The 27,391-nt window shown below is 40.6% G+C and overlaps 1 protein-coding gene across 9 annotated transcripts in view; it reads left to right on the top strand.

The window, feature by feature from the left end:
• The window catches only part of TMCO3 (transmembrane and coiled-coil domains 3), a 57,099-nt gene that overhangs the window by 6,055 nt on the left and 23,653 nt on the right, over positions 1-27,391 (top strand). For 4 of the 9 annotated variants that reach the window (XM_036297494.1, XM_036297491.1, XM_036297486.1 and 1 more), the window contains exons 2-8: positions 2,886-3,409; positions 4,470-4,649; positions 6,695-6,886; positions 8,350-8,478; positions 15,765-15,857; positions 19,169-19,355; positions 21,966-22,086. In XM_036297494.1, the coding sequence (XP_036153387.1) occupies positions 2,966-3,409; positions 4,470-4,649; positions 6,695-6,886; positions 8,350-8,478; positions 15,765-15,857; positions 19,169-19,355; positions 21,966-22,086 (1,346 nt within the window). In that variant the 5' untranslated portion in view covers positions 2,886-2,965. The remainder of the gene's footprint in view (positions 1-2,885; positions 3,410-4,469; positions 4,650-6,694; positions 6,887-8,349; positions 8,479-15,764; positions 15,858-19,168; positions 19,356-21,965; positions 22,087-27,391) is intronic. The other 5 variants (XM_036297490.1, XM_036297487.1, XM_036297489.1 and 2 more) reach the window with 5 other exon arrangements.

Raw genomic sequence — 27,391 nt, 5'->3', positions numbered from 1 at the left:
TTGGTATAATCCACCCCCTTAGTCAGATTGCACCAGTATGACATGCATGTGTGTGTGTGTGTGTGTGTCAGGATCTGTACAGTTGTATCACATGCGTAGATTTGTGTGGCCACACCACTGTCAAGACACAGAACATTCCTGTCCCGCAGGTCCCTCCTGCTACCTTATTATAGTAACTACCACCTCCTCACCCGTCCCTGACAACCACAATCTGTTCTCCAGCTCTACAGGTTGTCATTCAAGAGCGCTGTGTAAATGGAATCGTGCAGTGCGCGTGACAGGCTTGAGATCTGTTCCAGGTTGTATGTATCAGTAGTTCAAGATACAGAAACTTGAAGAATTTGTTATAAAAAACGCAACAAATCCCAAAAGTGTCTTTTTAGTAATGAAATATAACAATAACAAAATAACCCTGACGCTAAAAATGTTTACTATTCACTCAGGAAAAAACATGTTACAATTTAGTAGTCCATAGGATTTGGTAGCCAAGTTTGAAGGAAAAATGAGTTTATGAAAAAGGAGTGATTCATATTTTAAGGGTCTATAAAAAACTTCAGTTTCATGTTGATGATTTAAGCTTGTTTCAGTGGAAATATTAGTTTGACTACAAATAAATTCTCAAACATTTCTCATAAAAATTAATAACTCCCTTGGGTATTATGGTTTAGAGCAGTGATGGCAAACCTATGACACACGTGTCAGAGGTGACACGCGAACTCATTTTTTTGGTTGATTTTTCTTTGTTAAATGGCATTTAAATATATAAAATAAATATCAAAAATATAAGTCTTTGTTTTACTATGGTTGCAAATATCAAAAAATTTCTATATGTGACACGGCACCAGAGTTAAGTTAGGGTTTTTCAAAATGCTGACACGCCGAGCTCAAAAGCTTCGCCATCACTGGTTTAGAGGAATAGCTATTTAATTTCAGGGACTTGTTTAAGGAAGGAACCAGGAATTAAAGAAGGGGTGTTAGTCACACACAAACTATGCAGCAGGTTATTTTTCTGAAGTTTGAAATCCATAAAAATCACTTTGGTGGGGAAATGGGGGGCATTAATGAAGCATCTGAAATTGGTTCTGAAATATATCTGTTTTGGTTCTGAAATATACTAAAAGTGTCTACTTCTGAAGTAACGATTCAATTCTTGCTCTCCCTTTGTACAATAGAAGCTTAGCAATTAAATGAGTCATTAAACTAACAGATCAACTATATTGCTAGGGATTACTGTGATTGGTTAATCGTTTATTTACTTTTAAGGCGGGAACATTTACTTAAAATTGTATTAGAACTGTAACAAACAGCAAGTTCTCATTTATCCTGTCTTATTAAGCCGTGAACTGTTTTAGGTAAGTGAATTCTTGTAACATTAGGAGCTGAAGTATCTAAAAATGTATTGAAATTGAATAGTCTCCTGACTTTTTTAACCAAAATATAGTCTTTTTTTTTTTTTTGGTGACTTTTCATTGTCATTCTGAACCTTGGTGGCTCTCCTAGCCTCAAGTAGTGGTATTTTTAGGATCTGCTGAAGTGCACAGAACAATTCGGCCCTCACCAGGTCACCTGGGCTGCTAGTCTTTGCTGAGTTCTTGTGTTTCTTTTTCCGAAGCTCTGTTTTGTCTGCACTCTCTGTTGGCTGTCTTTCTGGGTTTGGTCAGAATTCTAGCTGTAGAAATACCACACTTTTACATTTGCTGCATTTAATCTGCTTTGCCTGGGAAACCACATTAAACTGATTAGAATTAGGATTATCAGTGAAATTAAAGTATCACTAAATATTTTAGTAAACAGAGCCTCAGGTAGGGGAAATATTGGTTTATTTTACAGTTGAGTAAGAATTCTTGACATGATAATGCACTGGATGCTACTATTAAGAACGATTAGATGGTGTATGTGAATGTTTTATTTCCTGTGTAAAATTGTGTTTTGTTTTCTTTTTTGGCCTATGCTCTTGTGCCCAGTGAGCTCCTAGCTGCCAGGTTAAGTGGGTATTTTTTAGGGTGTATCTTACTGGCCTCTCTTGCATTTGTTACTTTGTCCTTCTTTAGTCTATTCTACTACCTCTGAGGTCATTTTTTCTTAGTGATGTTGCTGCCACAGCTGCATCCTGCTCCTTGATAAAGCTTTCCTGCCTTCTAATCTGGACACCACAGCTGCAGCTCCCTCTGCTGCCTGTGCTGAAACCTTCAACTTGTGTGTCCAGGGTCCTTTCTGTGCTTCAGTTGCCAGATAAAATCGTACACATTGATGGAGGCCTTCCTAAAGGGATGGAGCCTGAATTTGGATGATTGGAAATGTTTAAATGTTTTATAAAGCCCTAGAGACCCAGATGTGATTATATTTGGAGATTTTATTGTCTATCCTTTATATCTCATTAGCACTTAATAGACTGACTTTGGAAATCTATTAAAATTCCAACTGATTTTGGAAAGCAAATGATATGGCAAAGCAAGCTAATAGTACCTCAAAGCATATCATGTCTGGAATGATCTGGAGCATGCTTCCCCCAGTGGTTCACTGATTTGTAAAGTGTCTGGTCTTTGATACATGAGCCTCTTACATAGAAGTGGTTTTGTCTTTTGCACTTGGTAGACTTAGTAGATATATGAGGCTGAGTTTTCTTCTTTAAAAATATTTCTTTTAAATTCAGACATAACCGTTAGTCTCAGTTCTTACCAGGCACATACTTTAACTTTCAGTATTTGAATTTAACCTCAGTGCAATAAATAGTGCTGATGTTAATATTAATATAGAAAAAAATAACTTTTTTCAGAACAGTGATAGTTTTCTGGATGTAATTATTTAATACTTTAACTCTGATTTCAGTAGTGATGAATCATCATTGAAGTATATGTAGTAATAAACCTCTTTATTGTTTTCAGCTGAAAATGTGTATCTAAAATGCAAGCTCAGCTTAGCAGAAATCTGTGGCCTGCCTTGCCCTGTCCTCTAAAACTGGATCATGAAGGTATTGGAAAGAAATTACTTCTGGATGTTGCTCCCATTGCTTCATTTGATAGCAAATGCTGCGGAACATGAAGGGGTAGCGAAACACGCCATCAAGTTACACCGCGGCAAGGGGGCAGCCATCACGCAGAGGAAGCAGTGGGTCCTAGACAGCTGCAGGAAGCTCTCCGGGCTTCTCCGCCAGAAGACCGTGGTTCTCAACAAGCTGAAAAGCGCCATCAGAGCCGTGGAAAAAGACACCGGCCTGTCGGATGAGGAGAAGCTGTTCCAGGTGCACACGTTTGAAATTTTTCAAAAAGAGCTGAATGAAAGTGAAAATTCCGTCTTCCAGGCTATCTATGGGCTCCAGAGAGCCCTGCAGGGAGATTACAAAGACGTGGTGAACATGAAAGAGAGCAGCCGGCAGCGCCTGGAGGCCTTGAGAGAGGCTGCCATAAAGGTTAGCCATCTCACTCATTTACCGGAAGAGCCATTCGCATTCTGAGCTAGGCAGTAGAGGGAAGGGGAGATGCAGGGGGGCTGATGCACAGGGGTAGTGGTCTGCCGGGGGCCCCTGTTCACAATGATCATGCCCAGGGAAAATCTCTTGTGTAGGAGAATCTTTTCCTTTTTCATAATATCTTAGCGTAGTTACGTTTTACCACTTCTACAAGGAGTCAATCTCTCATGCTTTTCTGTATTGTGAAATACTTGGGTCATTGAAATACTTACTGAAGTTATCCCATAACCAGTGGTCGGCAAACCGCGGCTCGCGAGCCACATGCGGCTCTTTCGCCCCTTGAGTGTGGCTCTTCCACAAAATACCGACTTCTGCGCATGGGCCACGAAGTTTCAATCGCACTGTATGTGCGCGCCCGCACGTGGTATTTTGTGGAAGAGCCATACTCAGGGGGCCAAAGTGCCGCATGTAGCTCGAGAGCCACAGTTTGCCGACCACTGCCATAAACTGATGTGGAAATAAATATATTTGTAACTGCAGCCAACATTTTGAATTTCTAACAAGAATTACTTTCTGTGTGAAGGTTGACTTTCTTCAAGGATTTTGATGAAGTATACTTTTAAAACGAGAAGAAACTATTACTGTGCCAGATGTGATATTTATTACGTAATCTCTTATAGCCATCATTTAAGCCATGTATTAGGTGCCAGGCACTTAAAATATATAAAATATAATTTCATCTTCATAGAAAGACTATGGTATTATTACATAGCTTAAAAAGTAGAGAAGATGCAGATTTATTAAACTTTCTTTACCAAAGTATGGCATTTTGGGTAGAAATACAGTCATACGCCACATAACAGTGTGCCCTTCAATGACGGACTGAATATAGGATGGCGGTCCTTGACTTTCCCTAATTGACGGGAGCTAGAATAATACACTTATGAGCAGGAATATTGGATAGAGTGTGTTGGTGTGGTTGGACCAGGTACCTGAATCAAAGTGATATTCTGGTTTATTTTTTGATAAACCCCATTCTTTATTTCTTACAAATGAATAGGAAGAGACAGAATATGTGGAACTTCTGGCAGCAGAAAAACATCAAGTCGAAGCCCTTAAAAATATGCAACATCAAAACAAAAGTTTATCCATGCTTGATGAAATTCTTGAAGATGTAAGAAAGGCAGCTGACCGTTTAGAGGAGGAAATAGAAGAACACGCTTTTGATGACAATAAATCAGTAAGTAGCATTCTAGAACCACTTCCTCTTCACCTGCTGAGACCGAGCTGCTTACTGAAAGGATGTGTTATTGAAATGGTTTGCATGTATATGTTTAGTATAGATCAAAAACAAAGAAAACTAAAATATAAAAATAATTTGGCTTGGTGCTGCAGAAGTACACTAGTTACCCTTTATTTGCTCATGTTTTGTCAGTCCCCTCTCAGTGGCTCACCTTTGTTTCCCAGTTGTGCTCTCAAGAGGATTGGGACTCTTTTCAAGAAGGCTTGCTCTGGACTGTTGGGTTTCAATGCTAACTGGCTGGAGGAGCAATAAACTCCTTATAGGAAATGATCTGCATATCAGAAGCAAGACTTTAGACTGCTCACTGTTACATGTTCAGGATTCTTTGGGGGAATAAGTGAGATTAGTGTTGAAAATGGTGAGTCTTGGCATGGACTCAGAAATGGGTTAGGTAATAAAAAGGAAAACAAACAAAAAACCAGAAAAAACCAACAAATTAGAACAAGCTCAGAGGAAAAAGGTGGGAGAATGAAAATTGAGTGAAAGGAATGGGGTGTTTTTAAAACTTTCTAATTATGGGATGGAGGAGAACTCATAAGCATTTTAAGGGGTATGAATTTTTGAAAAAAATATGCCCTTGAAAGTAAAACACGCACTCCCTTTAATCACTGCTCCCTGAACACTCTGATCTCCTAAGGCCGTGGTCGGCAAAGCGCGGCTCGCGAGCTACACGCGGCTCTTTGGCCCCTTGAGTATGGCTCTTCCACAAATACCACGTGCGGGCGCTCATGTACAGTGCGATTGAAACTTCGTGGCCCATGCGCAGAAGTCGGTATTTTGTGGAAGAGCCACACTCAAGGGGCCAAAGAGCCGCGTGTGGCTTGTGAGCCGCGCTTTGCCGAGCCGCAATTTGCCAACCACTGTCCTAGGGCATCAGGATTCCCCTCGCTCCCCTCCCCCCACCCCCCCCACCAAACAGCTCTCAAGTTCTGACTCTACCTGGGCTCAGCACAGGCCCCATAGATAAGGGCTCAGTCCAAGACTGTCCCCTCAATGTCAACCACCGACCCCAAGTCTCAGGTTGTCACCTTGGAGGATCCCACAACCCTCCTCCACGAGTTCCATAATTTGCTAAAGCAGCTCACAGAACTCAGGAAAGCAGTTTACTTACTAGATTGCCAGTTAAAGGATACAGCTCAGGAAGAGCCAGATGGAAGAGGTACATGGGACAAGGTGTGAGGAAAGAGTATAGCGCTCCCATGCCCTCTGAACCCCGGTCTTGAAGGATATTCAAGGAAGCTTCATTATGTAGGTCTGTGATTAATTCAGTCTCCAGCCCCTCTTCCCTCTTGGAGGTCTGGGTAGGGCTGAAAGGTCAACCCTCTCATCATATGCTTAGTTCCTCTGATGACCAGCCCAGTCCTGCGGTTATCTAAGGGCTTTCCAAATAGCACCTCACAAATATAAACTCAGGTAAGGTTGCTAGGGCTTGTGCTTAATAATAAGATACTTCTTTCATCTCACTCGGGAGCTATCTCAGGAACCAAGGACAAAGGACCGAATATAACAAGAGATGTTCCCATCGCTCATTATCACTTAGAGAATTACATGGGTTTGGGGAGCTGTAAGCCAGGAAAGGGGATGAAGACCTATGGGGCTGGCAAAAGTGGGTCTACAGTTCATATGGAAAAGTCATGCAGGCTATGATGATGCTATTACCAGAATAAACTGCATGATGTACTCACAACTGTAAACCTACTTTTGCCTACCCCTGTATTTTTACACATCACAGTGTCACCTGCAGAATTAGGTAAAGTAGGTATTTAGAAGTAATAGAAATCTTAAACACTTCCATCCTTAAAATCACTTTCGTAATTGAAAATTTTCAAATGAATGCTAATGAACAGTTATTGATCTTTCTTCACATTTGACAAAATTCTAAAAACATAACTATTATTCTTCTGCGTAGAATTTATTCTCTAGATATTGAACTTGAAAACATTTTATTGGTTTTCATTTCATAATACTGGTTATTCTTCCAGGTCAAAGGCGTCAATTTTGAGGCAGTTCTGAGGGTGGAGGAAGAAGAGGCCAACTCCAAGCAAAATCTCACTAAGCGGGAAGTGGAAGATGACTTAGGTCTTAGCATGCTGATTGACTCCCAGAACAACCAGTATATTTTGACCAAGCCCAGAGATTCAACAATCCCACGTGCAGATCACCACTTCATAAAGGTAGCCTGTCTGTCTGCTTGCTCTCCTCTCAAAATCATGTGCTGGGCTTAATTTCCACAACTCCCCTTCCAGCTCCTGGTATACATGGCAAATAAGATCAAGCTCTATATTCTGAGCATTATATTAGGGTATGCAGCCTTCTTCCTAGTAGAGAGAGTCTACTAGAATTCCTTATGTTTTCTGTGATTTAAAACTTTTAATTTTTTATTTTTCCCCAAAAGAATATTAGTAAAGCATTTTAATGTTTAAAATGAAAATTAATTTTGCTTTGGAGAGTTTGGAAGACTCTTTGAGTTATATAATGGGATTAAATCTTCAGCTATCTAAAAACGATATTCACTAAAATAGAACCTTCTTATGAAGCAGAGTTTTGGCTAAGGTATTGCATATGGCTTTCTTTAGACCGGGAGGAGGGGTTGCAGTGTGAGAACTGTCTCCTCCACCGGTGACTGGCATTCCAGACTGAGTTAGGTGCAGACCTCTGAACTCTAAGGAAACCATTCTAGAATACAGAATTATGTACAGGCTTGAAGTTGATGGTGTTATGGTTCAGGATCACTGTTTGGATTTGGACAGAAGTGGGGAGTAGATATGAGTGACATGGTTCAGCCTGCTCAGAGAAGGCTGGCAGAGTCTAGATAAACTGTCAGGTCTCTAGCAGAGCTCCCTGGCACAGGAAAAGAAACCCAGGCAAATAACCTACTTAGAGATGGTGTCAACACAGACAGGCTGAGAGGAAGATGGGACTACTGTGAGAGGCAGACCCCGGTATTAATAGACTTGAATCATTAGGTAAAACTCAGCAGATTATATTGCCTTCCTTGGTTATGCCTGGAATAGCAACTGGGAAGGGCTGAGTCTGCAAAATGAACACATTAGTGCCTCTGAATGGGTGCGGTCTCCACTGTAAGTTACTCTTGTTCTTACCTTTGTAGGTAATACATAATTTCTGGGGAAATATTTTGAGACTATATGACTATTATGCTCCTTGTCAAACTTTCACCAGTAGTTGTATTTAGCACTCACTGATGATTCTTGCCTAAATCAATTACAACTATGATGGTTATATTGACTTTATGTGGTGGGAAAACCAATGGAGAAGGTAAGTAGTTAAACTAGGACACCAGCTCTGAAGATTTCCCAGACTAGAAGACTAAATAGAGCGCTAGTGCTCAGAATTCTTAGAATACTATTACAGGATTTAAGCAAAACAGACAAATTTTGCTGTAATTGCTAGACCATTAGGAGCTAACCTCATCTACTCCTAGAATACATTCTGCATGTTTTCAACTTCTCTATAGTACACTGTAGTAGTAAAAATTCCCTCCCTTAGTTTCATAATCTGTCCTTTATTCTCATTCAGTGAAATCATGATACTATCCCAGCCTGCTTTCTCCATTAACCAGCCTTTCTTGACAACTATTATCTTAAGTTTTTGTATTTCTTGTTTATTCTTGCATTAGGACATTGTTACCATAGGAATGTTATCTTTACCCTGTGGCTGGCTATGCACAACAATAGGATTGCCTACAATGTTTGGTTATATTATTTGTGGTGTACTTCTGGGACCTTCAGGACTAAATAGTATTAAGGTAAGAACACAATTTAACCATTGCAGTATCTGTTTAACAGTACATAAGAAACATCCATGAAAACATTCATAAAAAGTTTTGAACTTGAATTAATGAAGATAACAATTTCTTATAAATCATATTCAAGAAGATGCCCTTTAAAGTTTCATAAGAAAGCTCTAAACCAGGGGTGGGCAAACTTTTTGCCTCGAGGGCCACAATGGGTTCTTAAACTGGACCGGAGGGCCGGAACAAAAGCATGGATGGAGTGTTTGTGTGAACTAATATAAATTCAAAGCAAACATCATTACATAAAAGGGTACGGTCTTTTTTTTTTTATTTCAATAGTTTTATTCATTTCAAACATTTTAACAAGAAGAATGTAAACACTATTATAATTTGAAACTTCAAAAAATGGAGGAATCATAGCACAATAACATACCTTATATTGAAGATGGCAAAGGCAAAATAAAATTGCCTAACAAAGGAAAGGTACAAAAGCCTTTCAAATTAAACTTAAATATAATAAAATAATTTAAAACTAAAATAGAAAAGAACAAAATGTGTAAACAGTAAATTAAACATTTTCTTTAGTGCAACTTCCAAATTATGCCCGGGACGTAGATGTAGATGGCAATGTAGACTGGGTTGAAAGGTTTTTGGTCTTTAAAACATCAACTTCAGTGGGAACAGTGTTGTTGGTCTCCTTCTTTAGCTAATGCATCAAAGTCTGGAGTTAGTTTTGTTGTGGCTATTCTCAGGATAGATCTGAGGTGTTCGTCAGTTAAGCTGGATCTGTGAGGGGCTTTGTTGATGTTCATGACGCTAAATGTCTGCTCACAAACATAGGTTGACCCAAACAGCACCAGTATCTTCTGTGCCATCCTCCGGATGTTTGGAAAAGTGGCTTCATTAAGTGAAGCATAAAAGTCTCTTAGTTCAAGAGAGCTGAATTTCTCCTTTAGGACAAAGTCAGACTGAAGATCGATGAGTTCCAGTTGCACCTCTTCTGGTGTTGTTTCAGGGTTTTGTGACAAAGGACAGGCCACCAGTTGAAGTGACTGGTCAATTTTGTCAACATCAGAAAACCGACGACAGAATTCTGCATGCAGGTCATCCAGTGATTTGCTGTATTTCTTCACGTTTTGGATGGTCTCCTTCTGTGTGGCTAGTGTGGCAAAATGAGTGAAGACTTTGTCTAAAATTTGTCTGGAAAAGAACATCAGCTTCGATTTAAAGGCTTTCACATTAGTGTACATGTCATGTACATACTGATCTTTTCCCTGTAGCTTCACATTTAGCTCATTCAAATGTGAAAATATATCTACAGCAGATGCAAAGTCACACAGCCAATTCTTGTCACTCAGCTCAGTAAATTCGTCAGACTTCCCCTTTAATTTCAAAAATGCACCAATCTCTTCTTTGAGCTCCCACACTCGTTGGAAAACTTTGCCCAAACTCAACCAGCGGACACGAGAGTGGTAAAGTAAGTCGTGGTGATCCCCATCAGTTTCCTCCAGAAACTTAATAAACTGACGGTGCTGAAGTCCCTTTGCTCGAATGAAATTAACAAGCTTTACGACTGGATTAACAACATGATTAAGTTGTAATATAGACTTGCACAATGATTCCTGGTGAATAATATAGTGAAGAAAAATAACATCTTGGTTAGGGTTCTCCTCTTTCACTTTATCCTGAATTCTTTTTAGCAGTCCAACATTTTTTCCAGTTAAATGTGGAGATCCATCTGTCGTGACATTAGCAAGTTTACTCCATGGTAGCTTCATTTTCTCGATGACAGTAGACACCCGGTCATACAAGTCCTCTCCCCGTGTTTTTCCTTTCAGTGGCTCCATGGCTAAAAACTCTTCCGTAATTTCAAAATTGTCACTAATCCCTCGTATAAAAATTAAGAGCTGAGCAGTGTCCTTTACGTCATTACTTTCATCCAAGAACTCTGCCTTACTATTTAACTTACTGGCCAAGTCTTCATCAATCAGTTCCACTGGAGGAGTCACTGTCCTGCGCGATAAGCTGAGTTTTTCAAACTTTCCTTTGCTCTCTGGACACAAGAGACCTGCTGTCTCTATCATACATTCTTTCAAAAACTCGCCTTCAGAGAGAGGTTTGCTAGCTTTTGCTAATTTGAATGATAGCATAAAACTTGCTTTGGTAGTTGTCTCTTGAATTGCAGTTTGTCTGTGAAAGACATTTTGCTGAGCCTGTAATTTAGCCATCAACCTCTGTGCAGTAGCCTCCTGTTCTTGAGGTGACTGCTTGCTAGCATAGTTGCCATGCTTTGTTGCAAAGTGACTGCTGAGATTGTACTCTTTGAAGACTGCAAGTGTTTCCTGGCATATCAGACATACCGGCATTGATCGGACTTCGGTGAGAAAATATTTTGTTGTCCACTCCCTCTTAAACACTCGGCATTCACTGTCCACTTTCCTTTTCTTTGGTCCACTCATGTTTAATATTGGGCTAAAACCAACAGTACTGTTCTCTTATTAAATTCTTTACTAAAATAAGACAGTAAAGTATAAAAACAAGTGATTAAATTTGCTCTACTATAACATTTTTGGTCTTCTAAAAAATATATATATAACAAAATCATCTGAAAAAGTTCAGACATGGGACAGAGGCACACCCTAACCATAGAGAACAAGCCCTTTCTTCCATAGGAAACCTGTGTATCTTTCACACAGGCCCTTTGTTTATGGAAACACACATAGCTGCACATTGCTGTGTCTTCCAGACACACTTGTATGGGAGGTGCTAGGGCAGTGCAAAACATGGGTAACCAGTAGTTACCACTAGCACTTCCGTTACTGGCAAAAAACAGCCGCAGTGCACATAGTGTGAAAGAGCCCATTATCAATGTCAGATTGCATCCACTGGACTCTATAAAAACAACCAAGTGCCACTTTTAAATGCCCATTGCAACAGTTTTTCTTATTAAAAACTGGAAATGGCAGGATATTTATATATATATACCCCTACTGTGACAACCTGGCAGAGCATTACAAAGGAGAAAACCCAGCATCTGGTGATGTCCATAAGTACAAGACTGAGCTGTCATTACCAGGAAAGGGTTTCATCCAAGTATTAGATACGAACATTTGATTTTCAGTTTTTCATTTGTCCAATTACTTCTGAAACCCTGAAATTAAGCGATTTTGTAATAAAATCTTTAGTTCATCACATTTCTATACAATCTTTTTGTTCAACCCACTGAATTAGGGTTCGTTCCCACTAGCCGTGCTGCCATTGCAGTGTAGTGCAGTACTGCAATGCAGCGCAGCTAGGGTTAATGCAGGGTACACAGGTTTCCATCATGTTTGCGTTGATGCTAATGTGCAGTGGTGCGTGTTAACACAAATGCCCTGTAGCATGCATTTTTACAGCTGAAAGTCTTTGTTGTTTTATTAACAAGTCATTGTGATGTACAGAATGTGGGAACAGGAAAAAATTGTGTTTGACTAGAGCTCTTAATCTTACCTCAGAAAGGCTGTGATGCTGTGCTCTCCAGGGGCGTGTCTCCCTACATCACCACCATCATGTGTCTACGCATTCCCAGGGTGATGTCGGAAGACGCGTCCTTGGGCATTACAAGGAGCCTCTGGAAGATTGAGAGGTTGTTCCTTCTACTGAATGGGCGGATATAAATCCGCCCACCCAGAAGGAGCTTCGGCCGTGTTTCCCGATGTTGCCATGTTAACACTGCTGCTGGTGAAGGAGCAGAGGGGAGAGCAAGAGAACCCTCCGCTCTTTCGGCTCCGCAGGCCGGGAAGAACAGCCGGACGGGCCGTAGTTTGCCCACGGCTGCTCTAAACCATAAGAAAGTAATTTTGTTTGTTAATGAATAGCGTAACTTGACTAGAGAAAATAACCCTGATCATGTCTTTAAATTATATTAGTCTTAAAGATTCTATTTCCAGTAGTTGATGGACTAGATTATTCAGAGACTGAAAGCAACTAAAAATGCTAGAGTAAATGCATTTTTTAAAATTCTTAGTACATTGAAAACTGATAAAGTAGTGAGGAATTATTAACCATAAATGTAGGGTATTGTAAGAACCCCGAGAGACAATGAGGCACTGAGGCTGCTTTTGCTAGAGGCTGTTTGCTGAACAAATTGAAGTGAGCATCATCTTACATTGACAGCATTTTTTTACAGAAAGGAGGTTCCCAGCATTTTGGGGGTTTCAAAATTTCTCACTTAAATACTCACAATTTGGACAAAATGGAAAGAGTGCGCCAAGAATAGGTGCCGTGAGCCCACACAGAAGGAACAACATAGGACGGTGGAAAATAGGCAACAGAATTTGCAGGCCTCACTGACGCTTCCCAGTTGGACAGAATAGGAGTAGGCAAATGGGGGAGCGTTGTGGAATGCTCCACTTGCAGCCTCATTTCCTTCTGCTGATTCAGACATCTGCATCAGGTCAAAAGGACCTCTGCGATTTACTCCGACCAGAAAACAGCAGAAGAGGGTGCAAAGAAATCATCACACCACACTAATTATTTTTATTTATTTACTTATTTTAATATGTTTTTATTGATTTCAGAGAGGAATGGAGAGGGAGAGAGAGATAGAAACATCAATGAGAGAGAATCACTGATCGGCTGCCTTCTGCACACTCCCTCCTGGGATTGAGCCCGCAACCCGTGCATGTGTCCTTGACCGGAATTGAACCCAGGACCCTGTAGGCCGACACTCTATCCCAGTGATGGCGAACCTTTTGAGCTCGGCAGGCCAGCATTTTGAAAAACCCTAACTTAACTCTGGTGCCATGTCACATATAGAAATTTTTTGATATTTGCAACCATAGTAAAACAAAGACTTATATTTTTGATATTTATTTTATATATTTAAATGCCATTTAACAAAGAAAAATCAACCAAAAAACATGAGTTCGCGCATCACCTCATAAGTTCGCCATCACTGCTCTATCCACTAAGCCAAACCAGTTAAAGCAGCGATTGTCAACCTTTCAGACCTCACAGACCACCAGTGGTCCATGGAACACTGATTGGCAACCGCTGAGCTAGAGCACATCAAACTAATCTTAACAGTGGGTCAGATTAGCCCGGTGAGGAGAAGTTGTGCTCAACTGCTCCAAGCTAAAAGCCTGGAACCTTAGTGAGTGGTGGAATAGCTAACCAATGTGGGAGTGCCCTCATGGACTGGGCTCAGCTTGGCAGGGTGGTCTCTGGGAAGAATGGTTTTAATTTAACATTTTGAATAGGTAATGTTCACATGATTGAAAACAATAAAAAGCTGTAAGTGAAAAAACTCTTCCTGTTCATGTCACATCCCTCCCTTTCCAGAGGATTTGCAAGCAATCACAAACACAGCTGTTTTCTCCCCCCCCCCCCCCCTTAACAGCAAAGATAGCTCATAAGCAAAGAATTAAGGCTAAATAGCTAAATAGATACAACTGGATATTATAATTCTTAATAAATCAGCTATACCATGGAAAAATAATGTAATTACAGTAGTCCAAGATAAAAATGCAAGAACACACTAGTCAAAAATGGGAGGTGGGTAAGAGGAAGTATAGTTGTACTAAAATATGTATCTTTTCCTAGGAGGAAGTTGATATGCTTTCATTTATTAAGTTGAGAAGTGTAGGTTTAAGTATGTTACTTTGAAGTCATAGGTTACAGCCTGATTTTTAAAAGGGATGAAAAATAAAATTAAAAATATCAGTCAGGAAGCATAAAAATCAGAAGACATTAAAGATGTTAGAAAAGGATGTTATAACAATAAATTTAAATAGAAAAAACTACCCTATTAAAAGATACCTATTAAAAAGTTTGCAGATAATATGGAGGAGAGTATAATAAAGATTAAGTCAAAACAAAGTGCTAGAGAGGATGTGGAGAAAAAGAAACCCTCATGCACTGCTGGTGGGAATGCAGACTGGTGCAGCCACTGTGGAGAACAGTATGAAGTTTCCTCAAAAATCTAAAAATGGAACTCCCATTTGACCCAGTGATCCCACTTCTAGGAATATATCCCAAAAAACTAGAAACACCAATCAGAAAGGATCTATGCACCCCTATGTTCACAGCAGCACAATTCACCATAGCTAAGATTTGGAAATAGCCCATCAGCAGATGAGTGGATTAGAAAACTGTGGTACATCTACACAATGGAATACTACACTGCTCTAAAAAAAGAAGGAAGTCTTACCCTTTGCAACAGCTTGGATGGACCTGGAGAGCATTATGCTAAGTGAAATAAGCCAGTCAGAGAAAGATAAATATCATATGATCTCACTCATTTGTGGATTATAATGAACAACATAAACTGATGAAAAAAACAGATCCAGAGACAGAGAAACATTGATCAGACAGTCAAACCTCAGAGGGAAGGTAGGGGAGGGTGGGGGTAAGGGGAAGAGATCAACCAAAGGACTTGTATGCATGCATATAAGCCTAACCAATGGTCACAGACACCAGGGGGATGAGGGCATGAGTGGGGGGGGGGGGCCAATGGGGGGATAAGAACACATATGTAATACCTTAATAAAGAAAAAAAAAGCAACTAAGAATTAAAATTGAAAGGAGGAGAGATGCCAATAAAGAGGGCAGGATTCATAATGTTAATAGCTGACAAACTGAGTAAGTGTGCTGGGGTCAGGACAGCATACAGATGCATGAGAGCCTGCACTTTATTTTCAGATGTTCAGGGAACATTTAAAAAAAAACGAGCAATGAAAATCTCAAATGTAAATACATAATACAAATAGTACCAAATATAGTAGTATAAACAAAATTATCTACTATAGTAGTGGAATAACATTAAAAATAAGTAGCAAATGAAGGACCAAAACAAATATAGAACCTAAGAACACCGTATATCAAAACCTGTGGGATATGACCAAATGTGGCACTCAGGAAAAAATTCACACGCTTAGTCACGCTGAAACCCAATGAGAGTGAACCACTGAATTACTTCATCCTTAAACTCAGGTTTAATGCCTCCCCATTCCCCAAAGAAAGCTAAAGAAAGGAACTAATGAAGATAACAGATCAGCAGTTAATGAACTTTAAAACAGGTGAATTCATGAGCTAGTTCTTAGAAAACTCCAGCTAATCAAGAAAAAAAAAAAGGAAAACCCCCCACTATAATCTGGAAGTCCAGGTTATCTCAGATAGAGGAAATTCAAAGACTTACTTGTTTTAAAAATATACTTATTTGGGGATAGTCCCTATGTTAGTACAAGATGTTCTGGTAAATATACTAAATGTGTTAAATATGTTAAATCATATGTTTTGAAAATTTTCTTATTTTTCAGTCTATTGTGCAAGTGGAGACATTAGGAGAATTTGGTGTGTTTTTCACTCTTTTCCTTGTTGGCTTAGAATTTTCCCCAGAAAAGCTGAGAAAGGTAAGGATTTATCAATCTGTGTTATTGCCCCCAATTTAACATAATATGGTTTTGGTTTATTTACTGTTCACATTTGTTCATGACTTGGCTGTCATTTTGCTGACCTCTCTTCCCATTTGTCTCCTTAGTTCATCCTATTTTTCTTTCACCTTGGTTTCTTTGGCCTCATTTTTTTCTATTGAAAGCTCCATTTGTCCATCTACAGATTATGGTCTCACACAGAACAGTTGCACTGACTGCCTTAAAAATCCCCTGTACTCCACCTCTTCATCTGTCCTCCCCACTAATATCTAGCAACTGAATATGTGATGTTGGGCAGTGTTCTTTGTTCCTTGCAAGCTGGGGTCTGTAATGTCCCTTCAACTCTGACGTGGATCCTCACTTACCAGTCCCCAAGTCCCCCGTGTGGCAGCCCTGAAACTTGACATGCACCAGGAATGCATCCTATCCCTTTCTAGGCCCATGGGCTCGGATTGCAGAAGACTTATATCTTCTTAATCAACTACATTATTAATTGACACATTTCTTTTTATTTCTCAGATATAAGTAACTGGCAAAATGCTAGAGCACCTGAAGTGACTAGTGTAGTCGTTCTCACTTGACAGCGCTTCTGCTGTGTGGGTTGATTACCCAGGTGTTCCTGTCAAGGTAGAAAATTATTGAATAGGGTTTTCGAAATAATAATTGCTGGAAGGGCCCTCCGAGGTCTTCGGTGAAATCTCCTAAAGGTCTGACTAGAAACTATTCAAAAACATGGAAGTCTGAAAACGACTTATTTCTTGTCGCTGAGGAAAGCTGTGGTCTTTCTGTTCTGTCCACTGGTACCATTGGTTGAGTCATTTATTTGTAAGTCATCATCCATTGCCTTACTTCATTCTTTTAGCTTCACTTAAACTGTTCTCTTAGCTTTATATCATAATAGTTCACCAGCTTTCATCTCTCTAAATAAGTTGTAAAATAATGGAGTCAAGAGTTGTATTTTGTTCTCTTTTATTCCTTATTTGTTGTCTCAACAAACACTTGTTGGGTGTGATGTTCCAGACCTTTGGTAGCTTCTATGTATAACGCAATGTATACAGTCAGCATGGTCCCTGCCCTTTGGGGAGTTGTGAACGGAAGTCCTAGGAAAAGAAAGAGGAAGAAGAACTGGAGAGGGCAGTTTAGGCTGATGTGTGCATCTGGGTACACAGGGAGCAGGGTCTTGGCTGAGAGGTTTCTTGTCAGTGCTTCTTAGATTCTGATGTCCGAGGAGTGGCCTGGGGCTCCTGCTGACCTAGAGCTACAGATGTGGGCAGCCTGAGGACCTGCATTTCTGTAAGGGCAGGGTCCCACATTGGACAGGAAGTTTCTGAAGGATGCTCCCTTGGGTCTTTTCTGTCGTTCCCTCCATACCTTGCTTCTCAGGCTAAATAGATTCAAATCCTCTAGACCAGCGGTTCTCAACCTGTGGGTCGCGACCCTTTTGGGGGTTGAACGACCCATTCACAGGGGTCGCCTAAGACCATCGGAAAACACATATATAATTACCTATTGTTTTTGTGATTAATCACTATGCTTTAATTATGTTCAATTTGTAACAATGAAATTGGGGGTCACCACAACATGAGGAACTGTATTAAAGGGTCGTGGCATTAGGAAGGTTGAGAACCACTGCTCTAGATCAAGGTATAGCAAGACTCCTGACAATAAAGTCTAAGGTTCGCTCTGGACCTCAGAAATTATTTAGTCTCACTTTTCTTCTCTACAGATGTGGAAACTAAAGAAGAGAGATTGTTACCTATTCAAGGTGCACAGCCAGTTAGTGACAGGTTCAAGCCTGAACTCCAGGTGTCCCGTGTGGGCAGGAATACTCTAACTGAGGGCTAACACTACTTACAGAAGGGGCTGCTAATTCCTGTGAACCCCAAAGTCCAACATGCTTGGCCTCCTTAGCTGCTGCAGCTGGCTGTGTGGGTCTGCTCTGGTCCTTCACTGCTCCTTAGCTGTAATATACAGGAAGAGGAAGAATGATTCGAAAGAGATTCGCTTTATGATAACATCACTGCCAAATATAAGAAGTCAAGAACATGAAATTTGAACGATTGAGGAACAGCCATTGTGGGGTAACTTGTGTCTTTCTGGAAGGAGAGAGTGGGGCCTGGGGGACCAGAGTCACATGGCAGAAGATGGATTTGGCTCTGCATGGAGGGCCGAGCACTCCGTTGAGTGCGCACTCAGTTCAGTCACCTCTTTTGGTCTCCCTTCATTGGGACCTTATGGAGTTGGGAGGCTCCTGTAATTGATTTCCTGAACAGGTGGGCCAGCAGGCTGGCAGCGATCATGGCTGTGGTGAGCCCAGGGTTGGCTTCTGCTTGTTTGGCCGCAGCAGGAAATCAATACCAGCCTAGGAAGAGCTTCCCAGTTGCCCTGATTCCCAAAGAAAATGTCGTTGGTTTTGCAAGTATTGCTTTAACTAAGAACCAGAAAAAGCTAACACTGTCTAGGGCACCCAAAGGTGAGGAGATGTGTGGAGACACAGCCGAGGTTGGCCAGCTGGTGGGGCCTCAGCGTTTGCCTTTGACTTCACTATTCTAGAGCTGCGCTGAGCCATGCCTCTCCTGCCCCGTTCCTCTGGGCCTCCACGAGCTCTTTGAGTAGAGGGCCTGGATGAGGGAATCAGTTTTAATTGGGGGGTGGGGGGGGTGCACTGAGGAGAACAAAAGTCCTTTAACGTAGAATAGGATGAGTTTCAGGTTAATTTCTTTTGTTAATATGTAATATTCACATCTGTATAAATATCAGACAGCTTTTATTATGTTGTCTCTTCAACCAGATTGAAAACCCCACAGGGTTAGAATCAAATCTGATTTCTTCACATTATCTATCATGTTTAGTGCAGTGTTAAGTGCATACCAAGGTGTCTATTCAATTTGTGATTGATTATCAGGCCATGCTGCCTGGGTTTATGTCCTCACATTGTCTTCCATGGTACCTGGTTAAATCACCTAACCTCTGTGGTCTGGTGTTTTCATCTAGAAATGGGGGAGACAATGATATCTACCTCTGAGATGTGTTCTGAGGATTAAGTTATGTGCACACACACATATATATACGCAGAGACATGTTTGTTTAGTTCCTGTAACAATACCGAGACCTGGGGAGGTCTTATGTTAGTTTTTACTGTCTCTATTGTGTTAACATTATGATGTTGGATTGGTGCTGATGTATCTACTGCAAAATTTCAGGCCTGCCCCATTACTGGGCAGTATGTATGTATGTGCTCCGCATAATGCTAGTCACTAAAATGTATAAATAAATGTGTTCTCTTTAAGGTGTGGAAGATATCCTTACAAGGACCATGTTATATGACACTATTGATGATTGCATTTGGCTTATTATGGGGACACCTTTTACAGATCAGACCCACTCAGAGCGTTTTCATTTCTACTTGTTTGTCCTTATCAAGCACACCCTTAGTGTCCAGATTCCTCGTGGGCAGTGCCCGGGGTGAAAAAGAAGGTAGGTGATGACCTCTTCTAAATATGTGTTGAAGCAGTACATATTTAATTGACTTAAATCCACTCCTAAGGCCTGTGAGAAAAACTTGCAACTCTTACTCCCTCCTTGGGGCTTTCCTAATAGTTATGGACATTCCCTTGTGAATTGTTGTCCCTGTAATCTCAGCTTCTCCAAACCTCCATTTGATTAAGAAAAAATGTCTTTGTATATGCTCACAAATTTAGAGTAGTTTGAGGAGCATTTTAGAGAAAGGAATCTACATTGAGAAATGTGCTGTGGGATTGGTGGGTTAAAGAGATGAGTGAGCTGCGCCAAACCTGAAACTGCCCGGCTCCAAAATTCTAATTAGCTGTGCTTATTGCCTACACTACTGCCGACTGGTGGCGTTACATGCAGCCTAAAAACAGTGTGATTGACGTACATTGCTTTGATTCTGGCAAGGTTGGGAATTGATGTATAAAGGAGGCCTGACACCTCCTTCTATAAAATATATGAGGTACTTTGGTAACTGAAGGTACTTTCACCTCTTATACTTTGGAGTTAGTGCCATCTATGTGTACGAAACGCTCGCATCTCTGTCATCGCTGTGTGTAGTGAAGTCGGACTTGATTGGACGTTAGGAGGACTGTTCTGAGGTGTTGCTCGGTGGCACTGTCTTTGGTGCAGTTAAACTTTGGCAGCATTGACACTTTGTACATCATGTTTATTCATTATGGTAATTTTCACTGTTTTGCTCTTATTTTGTAAAAGTCAGTAAAAAATAGGGTTCAGATGTCATAGTAGCTTCACACTGATACTCGCCCTGCAGCAACACAGATGAAAGGGAAAACATGGAGAGAGGGCACCAGAGCGGTGTGCCTGGCCTCTGCAGTAAGCAGAGCTGGCCAAGGGCCCGGGGCTCTGCGTCACAGGGGCCACAAGGACCACACTCACTCTTTTTTCCTTTTTAATATGTTTGTATTGATTTCAGAGAGAGGAAGGGAGAGGGAGAGAGAGATAGAAACATTGATGAGAGAGAAACAGTGATAGGCTACCTCATGCATGCCCCCTACTGGGAATCAAGCCCGCAGCAACCGGGGCATGTGCCCTGACCGGGAATCAAACCGGTGACCTCCTGTTACATGGGATAACGCTCATCCAACTGAGCCACACTGGCCAGGCCACACTCACTCGTGACATCAGGGGCTTCCCACTGGTGAGAGGAGGCTGGAAAAAACTATCTGGTCCCTTCTGCCGATTTGTGGGCCATGGGTGCAGCCTTCCTGCTAGCAACTAGACTAGCTGTCACCACCTTGGTGGTCTCATTTATTCCCAGTGCCCCTGTGGCCTGGTGTTTAGAACCTTCCCTCACAAGACCAAGTGACAAAAGGAGGTGAAGGGGACACCAGTAATGAAGTAGGAAAATAAGAGGAACTCCTATTATAACCTATTCTATGTAATAAAAGGCTAATATGCAAATCAACCAAACGGCAGAATGATCGGTTGCTATGACGTGCACTGACCACCAGGGGGCAGATGCTCAACGCCAGAGCTTCCCCCTGGTGGTCAGTGCGCTCCCACAGGGGGAGCGTCGCTCAGCCAGAAGCTGGGCTCACAGCTGGCGAGCGCAGTAGTGGTGGCAGGAACCTCTCCCGCCTCTGCGGCAGCACTAGGGTGTCCGACTGATGGCTTAGTCCCGCTCCCCCCATCAGTTGGACATCCCCCAAGGGCTCCCAGACTATGAGAGGGTGCAGGCTGGGCTGAGGGAACACCCCCCCACACACACACCGAGTGCACAAATTTTGCGCACTGGGCCTCTAGTGCACTATAATACCAGTACCTATTTGTGGGAAAATCTAATAAAGTCTTTAAAATAATCATGTTTGAAACACTCAAACATAAATTTAAAAAAACACGATTTTTTAAAAATCTTTTTTTTTAAAGAAAACATAAAAAGTTCCAAAGCCAAGAACTGTTGATTGAAAATGGAGACATTTGAGGCCTATGTGAAGTATTGAGCTCCCCAAAGCTGCATCATTTTCTTTCCAGAGAAGTTGTATAGTCCCTTCAGCCAGTGCTGGTTACTACTTTCCTGTTCTGTCCATATGAGTCAGTATTTCTATACCAAATCTGCATTAGTCTCAAAGGGAAGGGATCTTCAGTGTGGTGGTGATGGTGAGTTTGAAGGAAAGTGACCCATGCCGCTAGGCTCTGCTCAGCAGATGTGACCAGAAAGGGATGGGGCCAGGTCTCTCTTGAATAGCTTAGGGAAGAAATAAAGCTTGATGATGGAGACTGCGACTGCGTGTGTTTCTGGGACACAGTGAAGTTGGTATGATTATCCAGGCCTATCATATTGTTTGCCATGCCATCTTGTCAAAATGTCATTTTTCTGTAATTTTATAATTAACCAGTAACTAGTGGAAATATTTGGGAGATTTTCTTTACAAAAATTTTTAAATCTTTAAAATGTTACAGTGTTTGCTCTCAAAGAAATTTTAAAGTTTGTATTCTCATTTAAAGGATCAAAATCATTTTAATTATTTTGGGACTATGCATGATGACTTTATTTTGACTTGGGACAATTTAAAATACTGAAAATATTTGCTTTTAATATTTTGTTTTCTTAAGCAGGTGACCTTGACTATAGTGCTGTGTTGCTTGGCATGCTGGTGATGCAGGATGTACAGCTGGGGTTATTCATAGCTGTCATGCCAACTCTTATCCAAGCAGGAGCCAGTACATACTCTAGGTACATTTCTATATTATTTTATTTCATGGTTTGTTTTTCTGGTTTCAGATCATTTGTTTATAAAAATGCTATTTGATACCTTTTTCCAAAGATATGTTCAGAGCTTGTATAGCATTGTATAGCACAGGCTCAGGAGTAACACTGCCTAGACTCACACTCTAGCTCTGTGGACATTGATTGGGCAAGTTATTTAACCTCACTCTTCCTCAGGTTTCTCATCTGTAAAGTGGGGATAATGTCAATACTTACTTTATGGAATAGTTAGGATTGAAAGAGTTAAGATATAAAATGCCTGGAACATAGTGGGGTTTGTGTGTGTGTGTGCCCACATGCGCGCGTGCCCACACTATCATTAGTGACTGTCATTGTCATCTTCATTACCATTTTCCCTGATCCTTTTCCCTAGTCTTCTAATAAAATAATACCAGAACTCAAACTGTACTTGCTTAGGTTCATATTGCTGAGAAAAATAAATTCACTCAAAAAGCTCTAGGTTGGGTTGCATATATAATATATTACAAGAATACCCGCCAGAAAATAAATACACTTACAAAATATAGGGTGCCCTGTACAATTTAAAGGTACATCGCATGTAGGTTAGGATTATAAACTTGAATTTGTTTAAGCAAATATACTATATGCATATAAATATTGTGCTTTAAATATTTCCAGAGAATACTTTTTTTTTTTTTTTACCTCTTACAGTAATAATACTATTGGTCAAAAATTAGTAGACTTTGAAATTCCTTTTGGAACCACTTTGAAATGCTAAAATCTTTCTCATTTACTTTATTTCTTCTGTATGACTTCATCTAAACCTAATCACTTCCCAAAGGCCCACCTCCAAGTACTGTCACATTGGGGTTCAACATATGAATTTGGAGGGACACAAATATGCAATCCATACACTTTTTGGGTTTATCATATTTGGTGTTCGCTAAGCTGCTTGAATCTGTAGATGTATGTCTCTTGCCTAATTTAGGAATTTCAGCCATTATTTCCTCATGTAATTTTTTAGTTCCATTTGCTTTCTCCTTCTGGGACCCCAGTGATTTGTTTGTTTGTTTTTGTCCCACAGTCCTCTGAGACTTTTCCTTTTTTTCTCCAGTTTATTTTCTTTCTGTTCCAACTGAGTAAATGCTTATATATATATATATATATATGTTATTGGTTTTAGAGAATAAGGGAGAGGGAGAGAGAGATAGAAACATCAATGATGAGAGAGAATCATTGATTGGCTGCCTCCTGCACATCCCCTACTGGGGATCGAGCCTGCAACCCAAGCCTGTGCCCTTGACCGGAATCAAACCTGGGACCTTTCAGTCCGCAGGCTGACACTCCATCCACCGAGCCAAACCAGCTAGGGCTGAGTAAATGCTTTTGATCTGTCCTCAAGTTCACTGATTCTGTCCTCTGTCATCTCCACTCTACTATTTAGCTTATCTAACATTTGGCTCTTCTTTTTATAACTTCTATTTCTTTTCTGAGATTTTTCTTTTCTTTTTTTCATTTATTTCAAGAGAATTTTTGAGTGCTGTTGAGTTAATTTTAAGCTGCTTTAAACTCTGTCAGATATTTCTAACAATGATTCATCTCTATGTTGGAATCCTTTTATTGTCTTTTCACATTCAAGTTGTGGTTTTTCCTTGATTGTTGTGGAGATAAGTGATTTTCAGTTGTATCCTGGACATTTAGTATGAGTATCTAGATCCTATTCATCATATTTTTTAAAATAAGCAGTCCCCCAGTGAGGTGTGTGTGACATTGTGTATGTGTGTGTTCATCGCCCTGCTAGGTTCCACCCAAGTGAAGCCCTGGCTGACAAACCTACCTCATTGCAAGTGGGTCGGGTAGAAGTATTTTGTATTTTTTAGTATTTACCTTTGCCAGATATTATATTAAGTTTCAGCAATCCCAGAATGATTAAGATCTCTTCTCTGCTCTCAGATAACTCAGCTATGTTAAAAATGAATGCCTTTTTAACTGAGATTTCCAGAGATCAAGGCTCATGTCCTGGAGCAAAGCCTCCCTAGAGTTCTAGCTCAGCCATTTGCTAGCTTTGGCAACTTACCAAACCTCTCTGGGCTTCAGCTTTTCTCACCTATAAAATGGGGACAGTATGGAAATAGGACTTATCCCATGCACTGTAAGGCAGGGGTCCTCAAACTACGGCCCACGGGCCACATGCAAATACAAATACTGTATTTGTTCCCGTTTTGTTTTTTTACTTCAAAATAAGATATGTGCAGTGTGCATAGGAATTTGTTCATAGTTTTTTTTTAAAAACTATAGTCCGGCCCTCCTACAGTCTGAGGGACAGTGAACTGGCCCCCTGTTTAAAAAGTTTGAGGACCCCTGGTGTAAGAGCTGCAGGAGAGGATCCCATAAAGCAGTTAGACTAGTCGCTGGTATATGTAACTATTAAGGTCGGTTATTGAGGTCATTTTCCCTTGAAGACATTATGCTAAGGGAAAGAAGCCAGTCACAAAAGGCCATATATTGTATGATTCCATTGTTATGAAACATCCAGAATAGGTAAATCCACAGGGACAGAAAGGAGATCAGGTGTTGCCAAGCACAGAGGAAGAAGGAATGGAGAGTGAGTGGGAGTGGATACAGGGTTTCTTTTTGAGGTGGAAATATATTCTAAAATTCATTGTGGTGGTGGTTGCAATTCACTTTATGAATATACTAGAAAACCATTGAATTGTACACTTTAAATGGGTAAATTGTATGGGATGAGAATAATATCTCAAAACTATTGAAATTATATGCAATATTTTCTGAACTACATAAAGAAAAATGCATGGAGAGACCATAAATATATGTATATATGAATAACAAGTATATAACAAGGTATTAATGAGTAATAGATTATGATACTTTTATTGTCTATTATACATACATTTTTATATAATTTGGGAAAAACCTCTTTTCCAATTTTGATAACCAGAGAAAATTTATAGTAAACAAATTAAATAAAACAAGTTTTAATGTTAATATAAACTTTGCCTCTTTAGGAGGCTTTATTCAGAATTAACCTTTTTTTAATCCTTATCCAAGGAAATGTTCATTGATTTTTAGAGAGAGAGGGAGAGAGAGAGAAACATCAATGTAAGAGAGGAACATTGATCAATTGCCTCCAATATACAACCAATCAGTATTGAACCCAAAACCTAGGTCTGTGCCCTGTCTGGGAGTTGAACATGCTACCTTTTGTGTATGAGACAATACTCCAAGCCACCCAGCCAGAGCTAGAATTAATCTTGAGCTTTCCTAAAGGGAAGAATTAACTTCTTGACCCCAAATATTTCACGGGTAATGAGCAGAGCACAGAGACTATGATAAAGAATACTTTTTAAAAATAAAGTGATTTGAATTATTAGAATTAAAATCTTGCAAAACCATGGAAGTTCTAGAAGAAAGTATGGATGAATTTGTAATATTGAAGATGGGAGGGCCTTTCTGCTTCAAGCAGAACACAAATTCTAGAAGCCATAAAGGACAAGAAAAGTGAAAAGTATTACTGCATTAAAGTTGTTTAAATACACAAATATACATGTAAACACCCACACACATACACATATGTATACACACATATGTACATGTACATGTACATGTACTCGTTTGGTAAGCAGGCCAAAGACAAATGGGAAAAATATGTTTGTACACATATTAAAGACAGGGGTTAAGTTTCTTATTTTATCAAAATCTACAATTAATAAATTAATTATTTAATAAATTAATAAATTTTTGAATCCCAACTTAAAAAATAGCTGAGTAATATAAGCAGCTCATGTAGAAATGAGTTAATGGAAGATGCTCCCTTCGCACAAGGGAAAAGTAATGGCTCTTTTACCTGTCAGACTGCAAGCCTTTATTATTTTTTTTTAAATACATTTTATTGATTTTTTACAGAGAGGAAGGGAGAGGGATAGAGAATTAGGAACATTGATGAGAGAGAAACATCGATCAGCTGCCTCTTGCACACCCCCCACTGGCGATGTGCCCGCAACCACGGTACATGCCCTTGACTGGAATCGAACCTGGGACCCTTCAGTCCGCAGGCCGATGCGCTATCCACTGAGCCAAACCAGTTAGGGCAAGACTGCAAACCTTTATTTTTCTTATTTTTATTTTTTTAAAATATATTTTATTGATTTTTTACAGAGAGGAGGGGAGAGAGATAGAGAGTTAGCAACATCGATGAGAGAGAAACGTCGATCAGCTGCCTCCTGCACATCTCCTACTGGGGATGTGCCCGCAACCAAGGTACATGCCCTTGACCGGAATCGAACCTGGGTTTCGGCAAGACTGCAAACCTTTAGAAGTGGGATGATGTCCAGGGTTGCAGAACGGCACTCTGGGGTCTTGGTTGGGGGTGGGAATTGGAGCAGCCTTCCTGGCAGCTCATTTGGCAATGTCTGTCAAGTGTAATATGCTCCCAGAAGCTCATCATTCAGCACATCAAGAACCTAGAACAGCCCAGGTGTCTGGCTGAGAAAAAGATGACATAGACACATGATGGAATGCTGGCTCGGCTGTTGAAATGAGTTTATGCTTGTGCTGGCATAGAAACTTTGCCAAAACCTGATTAACAGAGAAATAGAGATGCAGAATAGTACCTTTCTGAGCTGTTTGACTATTTTATCCTCACCATCATGCATTTAATAGACAGTTGGGAGGTAGATCTGGATGCAGGCTCTGGACATGGTGATTGCAGAGCCTGTGCAGCAACTAGGAGTACAGGCCCTGGCGCCAGACACCTGGCACGTGACCTGAAGTGATGGCTTGCCCTTTGCCTCCACTTTCTTGTCAGTTAGATGGGGATGGTGACAGTGCTGGTCTGGTTGTGGCTGCAATCTCTTAAGTGGCTGCAATCTCTTTATCAGCTAAATAAACTGGCCTGAGACTAGAACACTTAAAACATGCCATACACAGGGGAGGATGGCCGCTCTCAGGGAGTTGCCGTGATGTCTGGGGAAGATATTGAATGAATGATAAATAAGTGAATGGTCAACAAGAAAATGCCTAGTGTAGGTTAGTGCTATGCAAAGAATTATAATGGGGTGATGAGTCCGCAAACAACGGATGACCACTTCAGATTGGGAAGGCATCTGAGCAGTTGACTTTGAGGCTGAACTCTGAAGGACACAGCTGAGCCAGTCGGCGAGGAGAACCTGGGATGGGGTGGGGTGCACTGGCCCCACAGCTGGGGAGTGTATGGCCTGTCAAGAAGCAAAGGCTGGCCCTGGGTGTTTTGCTCAGTGGATAGAGTGTCAGCCTGCAGACTGAAGGGTCCCAG

The sequence above is a fragment of the Myotis myotis genome, unplaced genomic scaffold (genome assembly GCF_014108235.1).
Source record: "Myotis myotis isolate mMyoMyo1 unplaced genomic scaffold, mMyoMyo1.p scaffold_m19_p_3, whole genome shotgun sequence".
In the NCBI taxonomy this organism is placed as follows: domain Eukaryota; kingdom Metazoa; phylum Chordata; class Mammalia; order Chiroptera; family Vespertilionidae; genus Myotis; species Myotis myotis.
This window is presented reverse-complemented; position numbering and strand designations above follow the sequence as displayed.